Raw genomic sequence first — 24,087 nt, forward strand, 5'->3', positions numbered from 1 at the left:
TATTTCATTGTGCATACCTGCAATAACTGTTACTTCTTTAGGCAATGCTGTGATAGGTATTTTCAATGTGAACGGTGCCATACTTTGTATAACACAATAGCTGCTGGTGTATAATAGGGCATTTTACTATAAATCACTCAAAATGCTTTCTCAAACTTTTTTTTTCAATTGCCATTTTGTTCAGTAACATACATTTCAAATGTGTAAAGTATTTAAAACTATTATAAAAATGTTTTAAAAATCATCATAATATGATTAATTTTATCCATTAAATTATCTTATGTATCATTAGCTTCCATTAGCACTCCACTCCCCTCCCCTCTTGGGGCGCTAAAAGTGAATATCTAAGTTGGAGGCGGTAAACATCGCCCGGTGCTAACGTTAGCGACCAGGCGGTCTCACCGCCTCAAACTGGCCTGTACTGACTTTTTAGCCCAAACCATTTCAATTAATTTTTTGTGTTGTTTCTAGTCAGGTTTTTCTCACAGTATACTGTGATTGTCCAGTTACACATTAAATCAAGTCATTAACCGTAACAATTTCATTCTCATCACTCAGTCCACTGGTTCAATTTGCTTTTAATCCCTGAATATGACTAATTTAATTTTTCAATCTAAGACTTGAATGAATTTCTGTGGAGGTTCTCTCACTTGTCCATTGTTAACTTCAACGGATGGGCTGCAGAAAACCCAGAAACACAGTGTGAGCACCACTTACACTGTTTGTCAGGGTCTCCCACAACGTTTCTGCTGAATTTGCATCAGATTGTAAATTCGCCCCTTCACAATTACATTTAAAATCTGCGTAATTCCATACATTACCTTTACACACACATCTTTTATTTCTACCAGTTACTGATAAAGGTACAACGTCTGAAATCCGGAATCCTCGGGACGAGTCCGTGCCGGTTTTTGCCAGATTTCAGACATCGCCGCGGACTGAATCCGTCCCGGATTTCGGGTTTTGCCAGATTTCAGACATCGCTGCATACCGAATCCGTGCCAAATCTCGTATTTTGGCAGATTTCGGACCTCGCCACCCACCGATCCTCCACTCCTTGCCGCTGGCCGAAATAAGAAAATATACTTTTAAAAATTATGTTCATGATCATATTTGTAGATGGAGTCATATTACTTAAATGATAATTTTATTTTATTATTTTGTTGTCACTCATATATAACTTAAAATTATATGAATTTACAGTAAAGATTCAACACCCGCTATGTTAGATTGAATTTAAAACGCGTCATGAATGACATCACCAGGCCCGCTCTATCTAATTGGGCTGGGTAAAGCGCTGGACAGGCTTAATAGGCCCCATTAAGATAAGTTAATTTTGTACAGCGGGATGAAGCCAGCAGCGGGGTCGGAGTCTTCCATGAACACTGGCCGCACCGGACCCACGAAGGTAAGGAAAATTCTGGCCTGTGTGTGTGTGTGTTTGGGTGCCAGTGAGAAAACATAGACTAACAATTATATATCTGTTGTATCTTTTGTTTTGTGTTCTATGAATTTCAGAAAGTGCATTAAGCTCAGGGAGACAGTGGAGTTATTCTCCACTGCCGGCTGCACATTTTTTACCTGGTAAACAGGTAGCCAACAGTTAAAAACCAGGGGTAGGTGGGGGGGGGGGGGGGGGGGATGTTGCAGGACAGCTTGGCTGCCCAATTAACGCCCAATGGTTCCCTCAATTGACAAGCAACACATCTGCATGTATCGGGTAGGGGGCTGCTAAATATAAACATATCGGGGTCTTACAATTTTCGAGTACGTGGGAACAGCCTGTGTCGTACACGCTCCACTCATTGTGCCAGGCAGTGAGCGGCCTAACCAGGGACCGATGGTGGCCACTCAAGAAGAGGTCCAGCAGCTTTTTGGGGAGAATTTTTGTCGGGTCATGAGCAGTAAAAATACTGTGACCAGCTGCCAGCTAGTACTACCCCCTCCAGAATTGGCTTCCCCTCTCAGGCCCGACCTCCACAATGCTCAGTGTGGGAGCCAGACCTTGGAAGTAAAAGAAGAGCTGCGAAGCTGGAGGGAAATGCAGCTTTGCAGACGTTGGCAGACCAACGCCTACAAAGCAAAATAGGGGCCACATAGAAGGGAGAGTAGGCCATTGCTAGGTCCACTGCCACCATTGTGGACTTGAAGGCATTAACTGCTATTACCCCGAGGCCTAGCACCAGCTTCCACTTGGCGGTGCAGGGGAGAAGCAGTAAGAGGGGAGGATTGGAGGGGAATGAGACAGGAGGACAGACCCTGCTTTCTATAGGCTGGATTGCAAATCGGGGTCAACTCTTCTGAGGAAGGATATATTTGTCTTGAGCTGATGCAACAAAGGTTCGCTAGATTGATCCCTGGGATGGGATGATTGTCCTATGAGGAGAGATTGAGTAGATTGGGCCTGTATTCTCTGAAGAAGGAGAGGTGAGCTTATTGAAACATGAGACTTTGACTGAGATTGATATGGTAGATGCTGAGAGATTGTTTCCCCTGGCTGGAGAGTCTAGAACTAGGGGGCATAGTCTCAGGGTAAGGGGTCAGCCATTTAACACTGAGTTGAGGAGGAATTTATTCACTCAGTGGGTTGTGATCTTTGGAATTCTCTTCCCCAAACTGCTGTGGATTTTGAATCACTGAATATATTCAAGGTTTAGATAGATAGGTTTTTGGATTCTAGGGGAATCAAGGATTATGCGGATAGAGTGGGAAGTGGAGTTGAGGTCGAAGATCAGCCTTTATCTTATTAAATGACTATTTGGTCTACTTATGTTCCTAATTCTTATGTTCTGCCAAAATTTACATGTGCCGGGCAGGGCAAGGGTCAGCTGCCATTAGTCCCAGCAGAGGGAAAGGTAGAGGTAGTGATAAGCCTCACTGCCCCATTTTTTTACTATTTCTGATGCAATTCTGCATAATTTTGGGCAGCTAGCAGAGAAATATCCAGCCTTTAGTGTCGTTGCTCATTTAATCTGTTTGAGGAGGACAAGGGTCACAATTGGTGTCTTTGTCCAGGGTGGTTATGATATTTTGAACAGGGTACAAAATGGACTGAAGGGATTTGAATTGTTCAGATTACCAAAATAATCCAACAGAGCAAAAACTGTATGGTCGGGGGGAGAGAGAGCAGGGATATGTTGGTAAAAGACAGAGGAGGGCCCATGATTCCAAAAACAGGCAAGAGTAAAGTATGAGGCACAGAGAGACACTGAGGAGAGACAGATAAGCCAAGGCATGCAATTTAAAATAGGCAAAAATCAGCACAAAGCACCACAATTAGAGAAATAATGACAACGTAAAAAGATCAAGTCAATGAAAAATATATAAGGCAGAATGCATGATATCACAGTTATGCAAAAGAGGGGGAAATGATCAAAGAGCACAGATATCCATGACAGATCAGAGGAGAGACAAATAGTCAGAAAATATTGTAGATTGAGGTACAGAGACAAAAAGATAAAAGATACACAGATCAAAACAAAGAAACAGAGAGGTCATAGACATAAACAACAAACAATATCATGGATGGGAAAACATCAAATGAACAGTTCAAGAGACATAGGGCCCAAGTTTCCACAAGAAAAAGAACGGGTGCCCCTCCGAGCTGGGCGCTCGTTTTTCGCGCCTAAAACGGCGCCTAAAAAAATCCTCGGTATTCTCCACCGACTTACAGGTCCTCTGGCCCTCGGCGTAGCCAGCACGAGCTGTGGGGGGGGGGCGGAGCCAGGTCCCGGCGCTGAAAACAGTGCCGGGACCTCTGCACATGCGCGCTACAGTGGGCACGCAAGTGCAGTAGCTCCAGGCGCCGAACTGTGTGGGAGGGGCCCGAAGCACGCAGTTCCTAGCCCTGGCTGAATGGCCTCACTGGGGCTCCTCCCACAGCCAACTCCTGCTCCCCGCCCCCGACAAGACCCGACACCCGCTCCCGCCCCCCCCCGCCGACCAGACCTGACCCGACCCCCGCTCCCCCCGCCGACCAGACACCCGCTCCCCCCCCCCCGCCCCGACCCGAGACCCGACACCCGCTCTCCCCCTCCCCCCAGACTGACCCGACCCGAGCTCCTGTTCCCCGACCCGCACCCCCCCCCGACTGACCCGACCCGCGCTCCTGTTCCCCGACCCGACCCGCCGCCCCCCCCCCCGACTGACCCGACCCAACCCGCGCTCCTGTTCCCCGACCCGACCCCCCCCATGACTGGATCCGATCCGACCTGACCTCTCCCTTCCCCACCCCCCCACTCTCTCTTCCCCCCCCCCGCTCTCTCGCTTCCCCGCACCCCCCCCCGCTCTCTCCCTCCCCCCCCTCCGCTCTCTCTCTCCCTCCCCCCCAACTCTCTCTCTCTCCCCCCCCCAACTCTCTCTCTCTCCCCCCCCGCTCTCTCTCTCCCTCGCTCTCCCCCTCTTCCCCCCGCTCTCTCTCTCTCTCCCCCTCTTCCCCCCCGCTCTCTCTCTCTCTCCCCCTCTCTCTCTCTCTCTCCCTCCCCCTCTCTCTCTCCCCCTCCCTCCTCTCTCTCTCTCTCTCCCTCCCCCTCTCTCTCTCTCTCCCTCCCCCTCCCCCTCTCTCCCCCTCCCTCCCCTCTCTCTCTCTCTCTCTCTCTCCCCCTCCCCCCCCTCTCTCTCTCTCTCTCTCTCTCTCTCTCTCTCCCCCTCCCGCTCAGCGACACGAACGGCTGCAGAATTCTCCCTGGCTGAAGCACTTTCACACAGGTAGGACGATGGTTTATTTAATCTTTTCTTGGCTTATAAATGTTTATTCAGGTTGGATTTATTTGTATAATATTTGTAGAAGTATAAATAAGGATTTAATGTCGAATTTAATGAGTTCCCTTCCCCCCCACTCTCCCCCACCTCGTTCTGGACGCCTAATTTGTAACCTGCGCCTGATTTTTTAATGTGTAGAACAGGTTTTTTCAGTTCTACAAAAATCTTCACTGGCTCCATTCTACTTTAATTTGGAGTACGTTTTCACTGTGGAAACTTTCAAATCAGGCGTCAGTGGCCGGACACGCCCCCTTTTGAAGAAAAAATTCTGTTCTAAACTAGAACTGTTCTACCTGACAAGAGCTGCAGAAAAAAAAATGTGTAGAATTGCGATTTCTAAAATAGTCCGTTCTCCACCAGTTGCTCCTAAAAATCAGGCGCGAATCATGTGGAAACTTGGGCCCATAATATCACAATTGGCTGGGAGGTAAGAGACAGAGATTATGCATAAAGGGTTTGTTCTCTGATTGCCAGGCGTCGACAAGTAATGTTCCCCAGGAATCAGTTCTGAGGCCTCAATTTTTCACCAGACTTGTATGTGGGAATATATTTTTATATCCAAGTTTACAAATAATACTAAGCTAAGAAGAAGAATTTGTGTAGATGTGAGCAGAAAGTTATAAAAGGACACTGACAGACTGAAACATAGAAATTTACAGTGCAGAAGGAGGCCATTTCGACCCATCGTGTCCGCGCCGGCCGACAAAGAGCCGCACAGCCCTTAATCAGCAGCCCTAAAGGTTACATATAAACCTATGAACAATGACGGAAAGGCAAAGAGCACCCAGCCCAAACAGTCCGCCTCACACAACTGCGCCACCCCTTATACTGAAAACATCTACACTCCACCCTCAACTGGAGCCATGTGGTCTCCTGGGAGAGGCAAAAACCAGATAAAAACCCAGGCCAAGTTAGGGAGAAAAAAAATCTGGGAAAATTCTTCTCCGACCCATCCAGGCCATCGAAACTAATCCAGGAGATCATCCTGACCGTATTCTATTCCCTACAGTACTTACCATTATATCTGCGCCGTCCAACAAAAGGTCATCCAGTCTAATCCCAATTACCAGTTCTCGGCCCATCCAACCATCTCTTAAAAGTGCTGAGGGTTTCTGCATCCACCTTTTTTCCTGGCAGCGAATTTCAGATCCCCACAACCATCTGCGTAAAGAAGCTTCCCCTCAAATCCCCTCTAAACCTTCCACCAACCACCTTAAAACTATGCCCTCTTGTAATAGTCCCCTCCACCAATGGAAATAGGCCCTTACTATCCACTGTGTCCAGGCCTCTCAATATTTTGTACACCTCAATGAGGTCTTCTCTCAACCTCCTCTGTTCCAATGAGAACAAAGCCAGCCTATTCAATCTGTCCTCATAACTAAGATTCTCCATTCCAGGCAGCATCCTAGTAAATCTCCTCTGCATTCTCTCTAGTACAATCATGTCCTTCCTATAATACGCCGACCAGAACTGCATGCAGTACTCCTGCTGTGGCCAAACCAAAGTATTATACAATTTAAGCATAACCTCCCTGCTCTGACATTCTATGTCTTGGCCAATAAAGGCAAGCATTCCATATGCCTTCTCAACCACCTTATCCACCTGGCCTGCTACTTTCAGAGATTTGTGGACAAGCACTCCAAGGTCCCTTTGTTCATCTACACTATTAAGTGATTTACCGCTTAATGTGTATACCCTTTCCTTATTAGCCCTCCCAAAGTGCAACACCTCACACTTCTCTGAATTAAATTCCATTTGCCACTGCTCTGCCCACCTGACCAGTAGATTGATATCCTCCTGCAGTCCATTACTTTCCTCTTGATTATCAACCACACAGCCAATTTTAGTGTCGTCTGCAAACTTCCATTGACTCTGGATCAGTTCCTATGGAGTGGAGGGTAGCCAATGTAACCCCACTTTTTAAAAAAGGAGGGAGAGAGAAAACAGGGAATTATAGACTGGTCAGCCTGACCTCAGTAGTGGGTAAAAAGATGGAATCAATGATTAAGGATGTCACAGCAGCGCATTTGGAAAGAGGTGACATGATAGGTCCAAGTCAGCATGGATTTGTGAAAGGGAAATCATGCTTGACAAATCTTTTGGAATTTTTTGAGGATGTTTCCAGTAGAGTGGACAAGGGAGAACCAGTTGATGTGGTATATTTGGACTTTCAGAAGGCTTTCGACAAGATCCCACACAAGAGATTAATGTGCAAAGTGAAAGCACATGGGATTGGGGATAGTGTGCTGACATGGATTGAGAACTGGTTGTCAGACAGGAAGCAAAGAGTAGGAGTAAATGGGTACTTTTCAGAATGGCAGGCAGTGACTAGTGGGGTACCGCAAGGTTCTCTGCTGGGGCCTCAGCTGTTTACACTGTACATTAATGATTTAGACGAGGGGATTAAATATAGTATCTCCAAATTTGCGGATGACACTAAGTTGGGTGGCAGTGTGAGCTGTGAGGAGGATGCTATGAGGCTGCAGAGTGACTTGGATAGGTTAGGTGAGTGGGCAAATACATGGCAGATGAAGTATAATGTGGATAAATGTGAGGTTATCCACTTTGGTGGTAAAAACAGAGAGACAGACTATTATCTGAATGGTGACAGATTAGGAAAAGGAGAGGTGCAACGAGACCTGGGTGTCATGGTACATCAGTCATTGAAGGTTGGCATGCAGGTACAGCAGGCGGTTAAGAAAGCAAATGGCATGTTGGCATTCATAGCGAGGGGATTTGAGTACAGGGGCAGGGAAGTGTTGCTACAGTTGTACAGGGCCTTGGTGAGGCCACACCTGGAGTATTGTGTACAGTTTTGGTCTCCTAACTTGAGGAAGGACATTCTTGCTATTGAGGGAGTGCAGCGAAGGTTCACCAGACTGATTCCCGGGATGGCGGGACTGACCTATCAAGAAAGACTGGATCAACTGGGCTTGTATTCACTGGAGTTCAGAAGAATGAGAGGGGACCTCATAGAAACGTTTAAAATTCTGACGGGTTTAGACAGGAGGAATGTTCCCAATGTTGGGGAAGTCCAGAACCAGGGGTCACAGTCTAAGGATAAGGGGTAAGCCATTTAGGACTGAGATGAGGAGAAACTTCTTCACCCAGAGAGTGGTGAACCTGTGGAATTCTCTACCACAGAAAGTAGTTGAGGCCAATTCACTAAATATATTCAAAAGGGAGTTAGATGAGGTCCTTACTACTAGGGGGATCAAGGGGTATGGCGAGAAAGCAGGAAGGGGGTACTGAATTTGCATGTTCAGCCACAAACTCATTGAATGGCGGTGCAGGCTAGAAGGGCCGAATGGCCTACTCCTGCACCTATTTTCTATGTTTCTATGTTTCTTAATCATACTCCCTATATTCAAATCTAAGTCAGTGATACATACCACAAAAAGCAAAGGACTCAGTATTGAGCCCTGCGGAACCCCAATGGAAACATCCTTTCAGTCACAGAAACATCCATCAATCATTACCCTTTGCTTCCTACCTCCGAGCCAATTTTGGATCCAACTTGCCACTTTTCCCTGGACTCCATGGGCTTTAACCTTCATGACCAGTCTACCATGTGGGACCTTATTAAAAGCTTTGCTAATGTCCATATATACTACATCGTACACACTACCCTCATCGACCCTCTTGATTACCTCCTCAAAAAATTCAATCAGGTTAGTCAAACATGATCTTCCCTCAACAAATCTGTGCTGACTGTCCCTAATAAATGCTTGCCTATCGAAATGCAGATTTATCCTGTCTTTCAGAATTTTTTCCTACCACTGAGGTTAGGCTGACAGGCCTGTAATTACTCGGCCTATCCCTTTTTCCCTTCTTAAACAAGGGTACTATATTAGCAGTCCTCCGGTACCATGCCCATCTCCAAAGGGGACTGGAAAATGATGGTCAAGGCCTCTGCTATTTCCTCTTTTACTTCGCTCAACAGCCTGGGATGCATTTCATCCGGGCCTAGGGACTTATCTACTTTCAAAGCTGCTAAACCCTTTAATACTTCCTCTCTCACTATATTTATTTCATCCAGAATATCACACACCTCCTCTATAGCAGTATCTGCATTACATCTTTCCTTTTTGAAAACAGATGCAAAGTATTCGTTAAGAACCCTACCAACATCTTCCGCCTCCACACAAAGATTAGCCTTATGGTCTCTAATAGGCCCTACCTTTTCTTCAGTTACCTTCTTACTCTTAATATATTTATGGAACATCTTTGGGTTTTCCTTAATTTTACTGGCCAAGAATTTCTCATGCTCTCTCTTAGCATTCCTAATATTCTTTTTAATTTTGCCTCTTAACTTTCTATATTCCTCTGAAGATTCTAAAGTATTTAGCCATTGATATATGACATAAGCATCCCTTTTTTTCTTAATCCTCCCCTGTAAGTACCTGGACATCCAGGGGGGCTCCAGAATTATTTTTCCGAGCCTTTTTCTTTAAGGGCACATGTTTGGCCTGGGCATTCCGGATCTCCTCCTTGAATGCCTCCCACTGTTTCGACACTGATTTACTCACAAGTAGCTGCTTCCAGTCCTTAACTTAGCAAAATTAGCTTTTCCCCAATTCGGAACTTTTATTCCAGGCCTATTCTTGTCCTTATCCATAACCAACTTGAATCTGACTGAATTATGGTCACTGACGCCCAAGGGCTCCCCCACTAATACCTCTTCAACCTGCCCAGCCTCATTCCCTAGAACTAAATCCAAGACCGTCGCCTCTCATGTTGGACGTACTACATACTAACTAAAAAAGTTCTCTTGAATGCATTTCAAGAATTCCGCACCTTCTATACCCTTCACACTAAATTTGTCCCAATCAATATTTGGATAGTTAAAATCCCCTACTATTACTACCCTATGGTTTTTAGACTTCACAGCAATTTGACTACATATTTGCTCCTCTTTCTCCCTCCCACTGTTTGGGGGTCTATAATACATGCCCAGCAGTGTGATCGGCCCTTATTTATTTTTCAATTCGACCCATATGGCCTCATTTGATGATCCCTCGAACATATCATCCCTCCTCACCGCTGTAATAGTTTCTTTAATCAGTACCGCAACCCCATTCCCCCTTTTTACTCCCCCCTCTCTATCTTGTCTAAAGATCCTGTAGCCAGGAATATTGATCTGCCAAACCTGCCTCTTTTTCAGCCACATTTCTGTAATGGCTATAATGTCATACTCCCAAGTGTCTACCTGTGCTCTTAGCTCATCCGCCTTATTTACTATACTCCTTGCATTAAAGTATATACCATTCAGCACAGGAAGACCTCCTTGCTTACCACATACTAAACCTTGTTTCCTCTGTCTTACAGATTCGCTTTCTAGATTCTTGCTATCCAACTTCTGCTTTACTTCTCTCCCTTTTGAATTCGTTCTCGGGTTGCCATCCCCCTGCCAAGCTAGTTTAAACTCTCGCCAACAGCACGAGCAATACTCCCCGCGAGGATATTGGTCCCGGCGCTGTTGAGGTGCAACCCATCTGGTTCGTACAGGTGCCATCTCCCCCAGAAGCGGTCCCAATGCCTCAAGAATTTAAAGCCCTGCCTCCTACACCAATTTTCCAGACACGTGTTCATCCTCTCTATCCTTCTATTCTTATACTCATTAGCACATGGCACCAGTAGTAACCCGGAGATTACTACCTTTGAGGTCCTACCCTTTAATTTTCTTCCTAGCTCCTTAAATTCTTCCTGTAGGACCTCATCCTCATTTTACCTATGTCGTTGGTCCCGATATGGACCTTGACCTCTAGCTGTTTACCCTCCCCTCTCAGGATGCCCTGTGTCCGCTCTGTGACATCCTTGACCCTGGCACCAGGGGGGCACAAAACCATTCGGGAGTCACGTCTACAGCCGCAGAAACACCTGTCTGTTCCCCTAACTATAGAATCCCCTATCACTAGGGCTCTTTTGTTCTTCGTCCCTCCCCCCTGTGCAGCTGAGCCACCCGTGGTGCCTTGGAATTGGCTCTGGTGGCACTCCCCAGAGGCACCATCGTCCTTACCGATACTCAGAAGTGAATATCTGAGTAGGGAAAACTATGGCAGATGCAGTTCAATGTGGAAAATGTGAGGTCATCTACTTTGGATCTGAGACAGAAAATCTGAATATTTTCTTAATGGTAGAAGACTAGGAACTGCTGAGGTGAAAAGGAATTTAGGTGTCCAGGTACACATCACTAAAAGCTTGTGCACAGGTACAAAAAGTAATCAAAAAGTCTCTTCTCTTTGGCAGTCCCTCGAAGTCGAGGATGACTTGCTTCCACACTAAGGTGACTGATGAGACCAATGCGGGATCTACAGTCTCTGTCACAGGTGGGGAAAATGGTGGTTGGAGGGACAGGTGGGTGGGGTGCTTCATTTGTCGTATGCTCCTTCCGCTGCTTGTACTTGGCTTCCGTGCGCTCCCGGCGAAGAGACTCGAAGTGTTCGGCGCCTTCTCGGATGCTTCTCCTCCACTTTGAGCGGTCTTGGGCCAGGGATTCCCAAGAGTCGGTAGGGATGTTACATTTTCTCAAGGAGGCTTTGAAGGTGTCTGTGAAGCGTTTTCTCTGCCCTCCTGGGGCTCTCCTGCCATGACGTAGCTTGGAGTAGAATGCTTGTTTCAGGAGTCTAGTATCGAGCATGCTGTCAATGTGGCCCGCCCATCGAAGCTGATCGAGCATGGTCAATGTCTTGATGCTGAGGATGTTGGCCTGAGAGAGAACGCTGATGTTTGTGCACTTATCCTGCCAATGAATTTGTAGGATTTTGCGGAGGCAGCATTGGTGGTATGCCTTCAGTGCTTTGAGGTGCCTACTGTACATATTCCATGTATCTGAATCATACAGGAGAACGGGTATCACAACTGTTCTGTAGACCATGAGCTTAATGCCGGCTTTGAGATCCTGGTCTTCGAACACTCTTTTCCTCAGGCAGCCGAAGGCTACACTGGCACACTGAAGGCGGTGTTGGACTTTGTCTTCGATGTCTGTCCTTGCTGATAGTATGCTCCCAAAATATGGGAAGTGGTCCACATTGTCCAAGGTCTCGTCATGGATCTTGATAAATGGGGAACAATACATTATGGCGGGGGCAGGTTGGTACAGAACCTTTGTCTTATGTTTAATGTTTCATGATGTTTCATGTAAGGCCGAGACTCTCGTATGCTTCAGTGAAGGTGTCAACTGTTATGTATGGAGAAAGTTAGACTGAATATTGTGAGCTCAAAGTAAAGTGCGACCGCAGTCTTTTATTGCAGGTCTCCACAGTGCCTCTCCAACTTGTGAAGCCTCCTTAAATACCTGTGCTCGCAAGGGATTATGGGATCCCTTGGGACTCCAGGGAATGAGCCCTTTGGTGGCTGTACAGAGTAAATACAAGTCCACATATATAACAACACTCCCCCCGCCCCCGCCTCCAAAAGTCAATTGTGTAACTATTTACAATGTGAGTCGATCTGGGGCCTTTCTTGCCCTGGTTGATTGTCTCGGTGTGAAAGCTGGTGTTGGTGAATCATTTGTTGGGCCCTCGCTGGGCTGCTGTGCAGCTGGCCTTGCTGGGCTGCCTGGTGTGTTCGGCCCTGCAGGGCTGCTGTGGTTGATGGGTTCTGCTTTGTGGTCAACTGTGGTGCCGGTTGCCACTGGTGTGTGTGTTGGGGGATCAAAAAAGGTAGGGTCCAAGGTGGGTTGCTCAGGATAGTCCGTGAATCTGAGTTTGATTTGGTCCAAGTGTTTCCAGTGAATGAGTCCATTTGAAAGTTTGACCCGAAACAGCCTGCTCCCCTCTTAGGCACGACAGTGCCAGGAAGCCACTTGGAACCTTGTCCATAAGTTAATACAAATACAGGATCATTGATTTCAATCTTGCGTGACACATTTGCGCTATCATGGTATGCACTTTGTTGAAGCCGCCTGTTCTCTACCTGTTTATGTAGATCAGGGTGAACTAACGAGAGCCTTGTCTTAAGTGCTCTTTTCATGAGCAGTTCAGCAGGTGGGATCCCAGTGAGTAAGTGGGGTCTTGTGCGGTAGCTAAGCAAGACTCGGAATAGGCGAGTCTGCAATGAGCCTTCAGTTACCCTCTTCAAGCCTTGCTTGATGGTTTGTACTGCTCTCTCTGCCTGACCATTGTACGCTGGTTTAAATGGGGCAGATGTGACATGTTTGATCCCGTTACAGGTCATGAATTCTTTGAACTCAGCACTGGTAAAACATAGCCCGTTGTCGCTCACCAGGACATCGGGTAAGCCGTATGTGGCAAACATGGCCCGCAGGCTTTCAGTGGTGGCAGCGGATGTGCTAGCTGACATTATGTCACATTCAATCCACTTGGAGTACGCCTCTACAACCACAAGGAACATTTTACCCAAGAACGGGCCTGTATAGTCGACGTGTGCCCTAGACCACGGTTTGGAGGGCCAAGACCATAAACTTAGCGGCGCCTTCCTGGTTACATTGCTTAACTGCGAGCATGTATTACATCTGTGAACGCAGGACTCTAAGTCCGCATCGATACCGGGCCACCACACGTGGGATATGGCTATTGCTTTCATCATTACGATGCCTGGGTGGGTACTGTGGAGGTCATTGATGAAGGTGTCTCTGCCCTTCTTGGGGACCACTACTCGATTGCCCCACAGAAGGCAGTCTGACTGGATTGACATTTCATCTTTGCGCCACTGGAACGACTTTATCTCTTCCTGCATTTCCACTGGGACACTGGACCAGCTCCCGTGAAGCACACAGCTTTTGACTGGAGATAATAAGGGGTCCTGGCTTGTCCAGGTTTTGATCTGCCGGGCAATTGCTCACTCTCAAATGCTTCCATAACCATGGCTAGACCTGTGGGCTGCACTATTTCCACTCCCGTGGTGGGCAAGGGCAGCCCACTGAGAGCATCGGCGCAGTTTTCTGTGCCTGGCCTGTGGCGGATGGCATAGTTGTATGCGAACAACGTGAGCACCCATCTCTGGATGCGGGCCGAGGTGTTGGTATTTATCCCTTTACTCTCGGAAAACAGGGATATAAGTGGCTTATGGTCAGTTTCCAATTCGAATTTTAGCCCAAACAGCACTCTCTTTACCCCATAGACACACGCTAACGCTTCTTTTTCAATCATGCTGTAGGCTCTCTCAGTCTTAGACAGACTCCTGGATGCATAAGCAACCGGTTGCAGTTTCCCCAAATCATTAGCTTGTTGCAATACACACCCGACGCCATATGACGACGCATCACATGCTAGTACCAAACGCTTACATGGATCATGTTTGAGCATAACAATATTCTCGCTTTTACAAAGGCATTTTCTTGGCTTTTGCCCCAAACCCATTCGTCCCCTTTTCGTCGTAAGACATGCAGTGGTTCTAGCAGTGTGCTGAGACCCGGTAAGAAGTTACCAAAGTAGTTCAGGAGTCCCAGAAACGACCGCAGCTCCGTCACGTTCTGTGGCCTCGGTGCGTTCTCGATTGCCTCCGGCTTCACGTTAGTGGGCCTGATGCCATCCGCTGCAATCCTCCTTCCCAAAAACTCCACTTCAGGCACCAGGAAAATGCACTTCGAGCGTTTTAACCTGAGCCCCACGCGGTTGAGTCGACTAAGAACCTCCTCCAGGTTCTGTAGGTGCTTGACTGTGTTCCGACCTATGACCAAGATGTCATCCTGAAAAATCACGGTGTGCGCGACCGACTTCAGTAAACTTTCCATGTTTCTCTGGAATATCGCCGCTGCTGATCGGATTCCAAATGAGCATCTGTTATAAACAAAGAGACCTTTGTGCATGTTGATGCAGGTGAGGGCCTTCGATGATTCCTCCAGTTCCTGAGTCATGTAGGCTGAAGTCAGATCCAGCTTCGTGAACGTCTATCTTCCTGCCAGCATTGCAAAGAGGTCGGCGGCTTTTGGTAGTGTGTATTGGTCCTGCAGGGAGAAACGATTGATAGTTACTTTGTAATTGCCACAAATTCTGATGGTGCCGTCTCCCTTGAGGACTGGGACAATAGGACTGGCCTACTCGCTGAACTCGGTCGGTGAAATGATGCTCTCTCGTTGCAGCCGGTCTAGCTCGATCTCTATCCTTTCTCTCATCATGTATGGTACTGCTCTCGCCTTGTGATGGATGGGTCGTGCCCCCGGAATTAGGTGGATCTGCAATTTTGCTCCTTGGAATTTGCAAATGCCTGGTTCGAACAGCGAAAAAAATTTGTTTAAGACTTGAGCACACCAAGTGTCGTCAGCGGGTGATAGTGCTCGGACGTCGTCCCAGTTCCAGCGTATCTTTCGCAGCTAGCTCCTGCTGAGCAGCGTGGGACCATCGCCTGGTACCATCCATTATGTACCACTCCATCGGAGGAGACCTTTACGTAGCACTACCGATTACAGGAATCAGTTCTTTCGTGTAAGTTCTTAGTTTTGTGCGAACTGGAGTTAAGACTGGCTTTGATGTCTTGTTGCACCACAACCTTTTGAAAGTCTTTTTGCCCATGATGGACTGGCTCGTGCCTGTGTCCAGCTCCACTGACACCGGGAGTCCATTTAGTTCAACATTCAACATTATCAGGGGAAATTCGTGGTGAATGTATGCACCCCATGTACCTCTGCCTCCTCGGTCTGAGGTTCTGGTTCATCGTGATCCTCCATGGATCTGTCCTCCTCTGCAACATAGTGGTTTGCAGGTTCAACAGGCTTTGCAGCTTGCCTGCACGCACGTTGGAGGTGTCCCATTGTTCCACAGCCCTTGCAAACATACTCTTTGAATCGGCATGAATGGAAACGATGATCACCCCCGCAGCGCCAACAAGGTGTTAATGGCCTTGCATTCATCTCCCTTGATAGTGGACTCTGAGTCATCTGCGGACGTGCAGCTGCAGGTATGTAAGACCTGCCCTGATACGTTACGATTCGAAAACATCACTTTGCTCACAGTACTTGTAGCAGCACTTGTGTGCTAAGAGATTTGCTTCGTATTGTCACTGGTGGTAATGAACGCCTGGGCTATCGCTATGGCCTTACTCAAGGTTGGGGTCTCTACAGTCAAATGTTCACAAAGTATGGTTTCGTGGCCAATGCCAAGTATGAAAAAGTCTCTGAGCATGTGCTCCAAATGTCCTTCAAATTCGCAATGTCCTGCAAGGCGTCTTAGCTCAGCGACACAACTCGCCACTTCCTGGCCTTCAGACCTTTTGTAGGTTTAGAACCGATACCTCGCCATCAGAACGCTTTCCTTTGGGATCAAATGCTCTCGGACCAGTGTGCACAAATCATCGTACGATTTCTCCATGGGTTTCGATGGAGAGAGCAGATTCTTCATGAGGCCATACGTTGGTGCCCCACAGATGGTGAGGAAGATCGCCCTTCGTTTGGCAGCATTCTCTTCCCCATCTAGCTCATTGGCCATGAAATATTGGTCGAGTCTCTCCACAAAAGTTTCCCAATCATCTCCCTCTGAGAATTTCTCCAGGATGCCCACTGTGCTCTGCATCTTTGGGTTCCCTATCTGTATCTCGTCACCAGTTGTCGTGGATGGAGAAAGAGTCAGACTGAACACTGTGAGCTCAAAGTAAAGTGTGAACTTAGTCTTTTATTGCAGGTCTCCAGAGTGACTCTCCAACCTGTGATGCCTCCTTAAATACCTGTGCTCCCAAGGGATTATGGGATCCCTTGGGACTCCAGGGAATGAGCCCTCTGGTGGCTGTACAGAGTAAATACAAGTCCACATATATAACATGAACAATGGTTTGAAGTTCGGTCTCCAACTGTGCACAAACACAAGCATCATCTGCATATTGTAATTCAATGACAGAGGATGGAACAACCATGGATCTGGACTGGTGGTGTCTGAGGTTGAACAATTTCCTGCTTGTCCTGTTGATTGTCTCCACTGCAGCGGGGAGTTTGTTAAAGGTGAGATGAAGCATTGCAGCAAGGAAGATTGAAAAGGGTGTTGGTGCAATGACACAGCCTTGCTTAACCCCCGTCTGCACTTGTGTTGGATCTGTGGTGGATCCATTGGCAAGAATCACGGTTTGCATGTCGTCGTGAAGCAGACGGAGGATGGTGACAAATTTTTGAGTCCAGTCGAATTTGAGAAGGACACTCCATAATCCCTCACGGTTGACAGAGTCGAAGGCCTTTCTGAGGTCAAAGAAAGCCATGTACAGAGGTTGATGCTGTTCCTGATATTTTTCTTGTATTTGTCGTGCGGTGAAGATCATGTCCGTTGTGCCCTTTAGTGGGCGGAATCCGCATTGTGACTCTGGGAGGAGCTTTTCAGCCACTGGGAGGAGACGATTGAGGAGGATTCTTGCAATGATATTCCCTGCGGCAGACAGCAGGGAAACTCCTCTGTACGTACCGCAGTCAGACTTGTCACCTTTCTTAAAGATGGTCATGATTACTGTGTCTCTGAGATCCCCTGTCATGCTCGCCTTCTTCCAGATAAGAGAGATGAGGTTTGGATTTGTGCCCAGAGTATGTCTCCGCCATGCTTTAGTACTTCGGTGGGGATTCCATCTGCTCCTGAGGCCTTGTCGTTTTTTAGTTGTTGGATGGCCTTTTTGAACCTCATGCCGGGCTGGGGTTGTACTGAGATGGTGGTGGGTGGCATGCTGTGGGATGGAGTGAAGGACACTCACGTCAAAGACAGAGTCTTGATTGAGGTGATCCTCGAAGTGCTTCCTCCAGTGGACACTGACTGCCTCTCTGTCCTTGATGAGTACCTCTCCGCTCTTGGCTCTCAGTGGAATAGGACATTGGGTGCTTGGGCCATAGGTGGTCTTGACTACACTAAAAAATCCACACTCATCGTGATTGTCGGCTAGTTACTGGATCTCCTGCGTTTTTTACACCCACCATCTGTTCTTTAGGTCCCGAGTTTTTTGTTGGACCTCGGCATTCTGTTGCCTGTACATCTGCTTTTTTTTGCTCGAGGTGTGGTGTTGTTTCCAGTTCAAAAATGCCAACAGCGAGGTCAGGACCCAGGAAAGATACAGCACGGGCTAACAGCGAGGTCGGGACCCAGGAAAGGTACAGCATGGGCTAACAGCGAGGTCAGGGCCCAGGAAAGGTACAGCACGGGCTAACAGCGAGGTCAGGGCCCAGGAAAGGTACAGCACGGGCTAACAGCGAGGTCAGGACCCAGGAAAGATACAGCACGGGCCAACAGTGACATCGGGACTCAGGAAAGATACAGCACGGGCTAACAGCGAGGTCGGGACCCAGGAAAGGTACAGCATGGACTAACAGCAAGGTCAGGACCCAGGAAAGATACAGCATAGGCTAACAGCGAGGTCAGGACCCAGGAAAGTTACAGCACGGGCTATCAGCGAGGTCAGGACCCAGAAAAGGTACAGCATGAGCTAACAGCGACATCGGGACCCAGGAAAGGTACAGCATGGACTAACAGCGAGGTCAGGACCCAGGAAAGTTACAGCACGGGCTAACAGCGAGGTCAGGACCCAGGAAAGGTACAGTACGGGCTAACAGTGACATCGGGACCCAGGAAAGATACAGCATGGACTAACAGCGAGGTCAGGACCCAGGAAAGATATAGCACTGGCTAACAGCGAGGTCAGGACCCAGGAAAGGTACAGCATGGACTAACAGCGAGGTCGGGACCCAGGAAAGTTACAGCATGGGCCAGCCCCACATTTTTTACTGTTTTTTTTTCCGGTATCCTCGTCTCTCACCTCCCAATGTTGCTAGATTGGAGACGCCCGGTATTTGGGCCGCCGCCATCTTGTTCAACTCCGCCCCACAAAAAAATGCGAATGGAATTTTAGCCTTCATTTCAGGGGGTGGTGTGGTGTAGTTCAAAAGTAAAGGAGTGATATTTCAGTTTTACAGAGCCTTATTCCGAGCCCATCTGGAGCACTGTGTTAAATATCGCACACCAAACCTCAGAAAAGATACATTAGTCTTGGAAGGTTTACAGTGCAAATTCACCAGAATTATAATCAGGGCTGAAAGGATTAAATTATGAAGACAGTGTACAGAAACTTGATTTGTATTCCTTTTGAGTTCAGAAAGTTAAAGGATGCTGTGAGGATTATGAAGCATTCACCTTGAGCAACACCATGGGAGATCTACTAATACTACAAATATATCAGATAAATTCAGCCCTTCCAGCACTAAACCTTGATCAAAGGGCTGGAATTCTCCTTATTCACTGACCTGCAATCCTTTGAACATGGGTCAATGCCAAGAGTATGAGCGAGCTGATTTTATCCTTATATTCAGAAGCAAAATAAATCACTAATATGTTATCAGGCTCTACTGGGTTTAGTATCAATGCTTACCCACACAGGAAGTTTTCACTCCAATTGCCCAATCCAATCACCGTTTGGCATTCAGCCCGTACACTGCTTTTCAGCAAATTCCACCATGTATCAAGATGGATTTTTATGTTTTCAGCAGGACCAAAGTGAATCTTCATTTACATGTAGAACACAGATGAGACTGTGTATCCAAGGTATACAGATCAAGCAATTATGAGCAAAATATTTTATTAACCCTCCGAACTTTGGTGATGACATAACCCCAGTTCATGCACAAGTGTTTTACTTACAATTGTAATTACACACTAATGCACGAGTCAATGTAGAATCATACGAGTAAAGTATTTGATGCAATTATTTGGTTCCTCTGTCTTATAATAATCATTATTTCAAAATATATTATTGAATACAAATGATACAGCTACTGAACATCAGGAAGGCTCATAGCTCAAGTGGCCAAAGACCTGAATTCCCAGTTACGGTGTTCAAATTCTCCCAGCATTGGAAATCTAATGTGAGAAACTAATGACCCTGAAATTCCGATGTTCCGGGTCCGTACGAAGTTTCTACGGACCCGGGAAGGCAACGGAAAAGCCAGTTTTCAGCACGCAATGCGCATGCGCTGAAAACCAGCTTTTCCGATCTGTCAAGCTGGAGCTTGACAGATCGTAGCCAGATCGGGAGCGAGGACGTTATTAAGTGCACATTTGCGATATTTACGCATACAAATGTCCTCAAAAATCTTGCACCTGAAAAAGCAGGCGCATAACCTACTTTTACAGGTGCAAGTGTTTTAAAACACACAAAAACATATAAAAATAAAGTTATGAAAACATATTTTATTCTTAAAAACCATCCCCACAATGGTAAGTTTATTTTAAGGTGTAATTAAAAAAATTGGGAAAATATTTTTTTTATAACACATTAATAACTTTAATTTAAATGAATCTTAAATATGGAGTTATATTTTCTATTTTTTATTAGTGTTTTGGGTGTTTGTGGGGGGTTTCTCATTCATGTTGATTGGGCTAACCAAACTGGTAGCAATGCGGTGGAGGAGGATTTCCTGGAGTGTATTAGGGATAGTTTTCTAGACCAATATGTCGAGGAACCAACTAGAGAGCTGGCCATCCCAGACTGGGTGATGTGTAATGAGAAGGGAGTAATTAGCAATCTTGTTGTGCAAGGCCTCTTGGGGACCATAATATGGTAGAATTCTTTATTAAGATGGCGAATGACACAGTTAATTCGGAAACTAGGGTCCTGAACTTAAGGAAAGGGAACTTCGACGGTATGAGGCGTGAATTGGCTAGAATAGACTGGCAAAGGATACTTAAAGGGTTGACGGTGGATAAGCAATGGCAAACATTTAAAGATCACATGGATGAACTTCAGCAATTGTACATCCCTGTCTGGAGTAAAAATAAAACGGGGAAGGTGGCTTAACCATGGCTAACAAGGGAAATTAAGGATAGTGTTAAAGCCAAGGAAGAGGCATATAAATTGGCTAGAAAAAGCAACAAACCTGAGGACTGGGAGAAATTTAGAATTCAACAGACGGGGGCTAAGGTTTAATTCAGAGGGGGAAAATAGAGTACGAGAGGAAGCTTGCAGGGAACATAATAACTGACTGCAAAAGCTTCTATAAATATGTGAAGAGAAAAAGATTAGTGAAGACAAACGTAGGTCCCTTGCAGTCGGATTCAGGTGAATTTATAATGGGGAACAAAGAAATGGCAGACCAATTGAACAAATACTTTGGTTCTGAGTTCACGAAGGAAGACACAAATATCCTTCTGAATGTACTAGGGGACAGTGGGTCCAGTGAGAAGGAGGAACTGAAGGATATCCTTATTAGGCGGGAAATTTGTTAGGGAAATTGATGAGATTGAAGGCCGATAAATCCCCGGGGCCTGATAGTCTGCATCCCAGAGTACTTAAGGAAGTGGCCCTAGAAATAGTGGATGCATTGGTGGTCATTTTCGAACTGTCTATCGAATCTGGATCAGTTCCTATGGACTGGAGTGTGGCAAATGTAACACCACTTTTCAAAAAAGGAGGGAGAGAGAAAACGAGTAATTATAGACTGGTTATCCTGACATCAGTAGTGGGGAAAATGTTGGAATCAATCATTAAGGATGAAATAGCAGCGCATTTAGAAAGCAGTGACAGGATAGGACCAAGTCAGCATGGATTTATGAAAGGGAAATCATGCTTGACGAATCTTCTGGAATATTTTGAGGATGTAACTAGCAGAGTGAACAAGGGAGAACCAGTGGATGTGGTGTATTTGGACTTTCAAAAGGCTTTTGACAAGGTCTCGGACAAGAGATTGGTGTGCAAAATCAAAGTGCATGGTATTGGGGGTAATGGACTGACGTGGATAGAGAACTGGTTGGCAGACAGGAAGCAGAGAGCCGTGGTAAACGGGTCCTTTTCAGAATGGCAGGCAGTGACTAGTGGAGTGCCGCAGGGCTCAGTGCTGGGACCCCAGCTATTTACGATATACATTAACGATTTAGATGAAGGAATTGAGTGTAATATCTCCAAGTTTGCAGATGACACTAAACTGGGTGGCGGTGAGAGCTGTGAGGAGCATGCTAATAGGCTGCAGGGTGACTTGGACAGGTTAGGTGAGTGGGCAAATGCATGGCAGATGCAGTATAATGTGGATACATGTGAGGTTATACATTTTGGGGGCAAAAACAGGAAGGCAGAATATTATCTGAATGGTGGCAGATTAGGAAAAGGGGCGGTTAAACGAGACCTGGGTGTCATGGTTCATCAGTCACTGAAAGTTGGCATGCAGGTACAGCAGGCGGTAAAGAAGGCAAATGGTATGTTGGCCTTCGTAACTAGGGGAATTGAGTATAGGAGCAGGGAGGTCTTACTGCAGTTGTACAGGGCCTTGGTGTGGCCTCATCTGGAATATTGTGTTCAGTTTTGGTCTCCTAATCTGAGGAAGGACGTTCTTGCTATTGAGGAGAGACTGGGTCAACTGGGCCTTTATTCACTGGAGTTTAGAAGGATGAGAGGGGATCTCATAGAAACGTATAAGATTCTGACGGGACTGAACAGGTTAGACGTGGGAAGAATGTTCCCGATGTTGGTGAAGTCCAGAACCAGGGGACATAGTCTTAGGATAAGGGGTAGACCATTTAGGACTGAGATGAGGAGAAACTTCTTCACTCAGAGAGTTGTTAACCTATGGAATTCCCTACCGTAGAGAGTTGTTGATGCCAGTTCATTGGATATATTCAAGAGGGAGTTAGATATGGCCCTTACGGCTAAGGGGATCAAGGGGTATGGAGAGAAAGCAGGAAAGTGGTACTGATGGAATGATCAGCCATGATCTTATTGAATGGTGGTGCAGGCCCGAAGGGCCGAATGGCCTACTCCTGCACCTAGTTTCTATAATAATCGGAGTTTCGGACTTACGAAACTCCTATTACTCTGAATGAGAATATACTATACCTGATTGGCTGCCCAGAGCCATGTGACTCCAGCTCCAGGCCTGCGCACGTCCCAACGTGCACGCACTGCAATGCACAGCAAGAAGAGGCCTGTGTATCGGAAAGTCGAGTGGGCGCAGCACCTTCAGGTAGGTGCGTATTTTTTCTCTAAAATTTAGTCGAATGCCTGCGGAAAGGAGAAAGCGGAATTTCTGGGCCAATAATTTCACCTATATAATGTATTGCAGAGTGTGTGATCAATGTGGTGGGTCAGTGCACTGTAGCACTGACATACTGCATCATGAAGTGATGGAGCTAGTGTTCACATCCACAATTCGCTATATATTGAATTACTGATTGTGTAATTGTAAGGAACATCTGAGCACAAGTAGTCTGGGGAAAGCAGTAAAAGTTACCCCAGCTGTTCTTGTGTGACTCCTTGTGACTCGGCTACAGAGTGACAAACGCCTGAGATTAAATCACTCACTCAGTAGGTGGCTCGTTGGTCTCGAGGTGTGATTCTCGATTTAGATTTTCAGAGCTGAAATGTGAGAGGTCCCAGGTTCAAATCCCAGATTATTATTAGTATCACAGTGATTACAGTAATCTGGGACTTAAAGATGCGAGTTCAAATCCTACCATGGTGATTTGAGAATTTGATTGAAGTTTAGAAAAAAAATTAAGCTGTAAAAGTGACCATGGATCATTGTAAAAACCAACTGGTCTATATATGACCCCTATCCCATTGCAGTTGACTGCTATGATACTGTGCGGTGTGGCGATACAAGTAAAAATGAGAGGGGGAAGGTATAATTGTAATAACAAGTTTCATAAGGGAAATATACCCTTGAGAGAAAAAAAGGAACTAAGGAGTGTTCGGTTGTGTTATGAATCTTGGAACAGTTCTAGTTCCTATCAGGAAATCATTTATTTATACTTTACCTGTTCCGCATGGGGCACTACAATCTGTCCAAGCTCCGTATTTCCAGAAGAACTCTGGCTGTCCAATTGTGTTCTCTTCCTCTGTGTCTTTCTTGATAGTGTACTCATATCGGATTCCAGGGTTTGTTTCTTGGAACAATAACTGTAATTTTCAGAGTTTTATTGTTAAAAGGATTGTAAGCCAGAGAGAGACCAACCATCCACTTTGCAATATCTAGTGGTGCATGGATATGCTCCAGGATCATTTCTGAACATGAACTGGACTGACTCAGATCTATTCAGGTTTACCTGAATTAGCAAAATTCAGAACTCCTCCTCCTTTGGATTCAGATTTCAACCAAACATAATACAAATTCAAACCTAAATACTGATTCCATTTTTCTCACCCCTCTAATTTCTCCTCTGATTTTCGTCATTTGCTTCTTCTCGTCTGAAGACAGTGATGCATACTGCGGTACACATCCATAGATGGCAACTGCTCTGTAGTACCTTGCATTTGTTGCTGTCCTTTATGTGGGGGCTTGCAGTGTGAGTTAATCAGCTTTGTTGTCAGCGCAGCCAAGCCTGGCATTATCACATTCACAGACATTAACTTCCAGTAACCAGCAACGGGAGCCTTGGTCAATTGTCCTGCACCTGAGTTTACAGGCACAGAAGTCATTTGAGG

At 46.3% G+C, this 24,087-nt stretch overlaps 1 protein-coding gene across 1 annotated transcript in view; it reads right to left on the bottom strand.

Annotated features, from left to right (window-relative positions):
* Nucleotides 1–24,087, bottom strand: part of LOC139228763 (A disintegrin and metalloproteinase with thrombospondin motifs 12-like) — an 801,719-nt gene that overhangs the window by 151,129 nt on the left and 626,503 nt on the right. Inside the window, exon 16 of the mRNA XM_070860105.1 lies at nt 23,421–23,562. Within this exon, the coding sequence (XP_070716206.1) occupies nt 23,421–23,562 (142 nt within the window). The remainder of the gene's footprint in view (nt 1–23,420; nt 23,563–24,087) is intronic.

This window comes from Pristiophorus japonicus, chromosome 2 (genome assembly GCF_044704955.1).
Source record: "Pristiophorus japonicus isolate sPriJap1 chromosome 2, sPriJap1.hap1, whole genome shotgun sequence".
Lineage (NCBI taxonomy): Eukaryota > Metazoa > Chordata > Chondrichthyes > Pristiophoridae > Pristiophorus > Pristiophorus japonicus.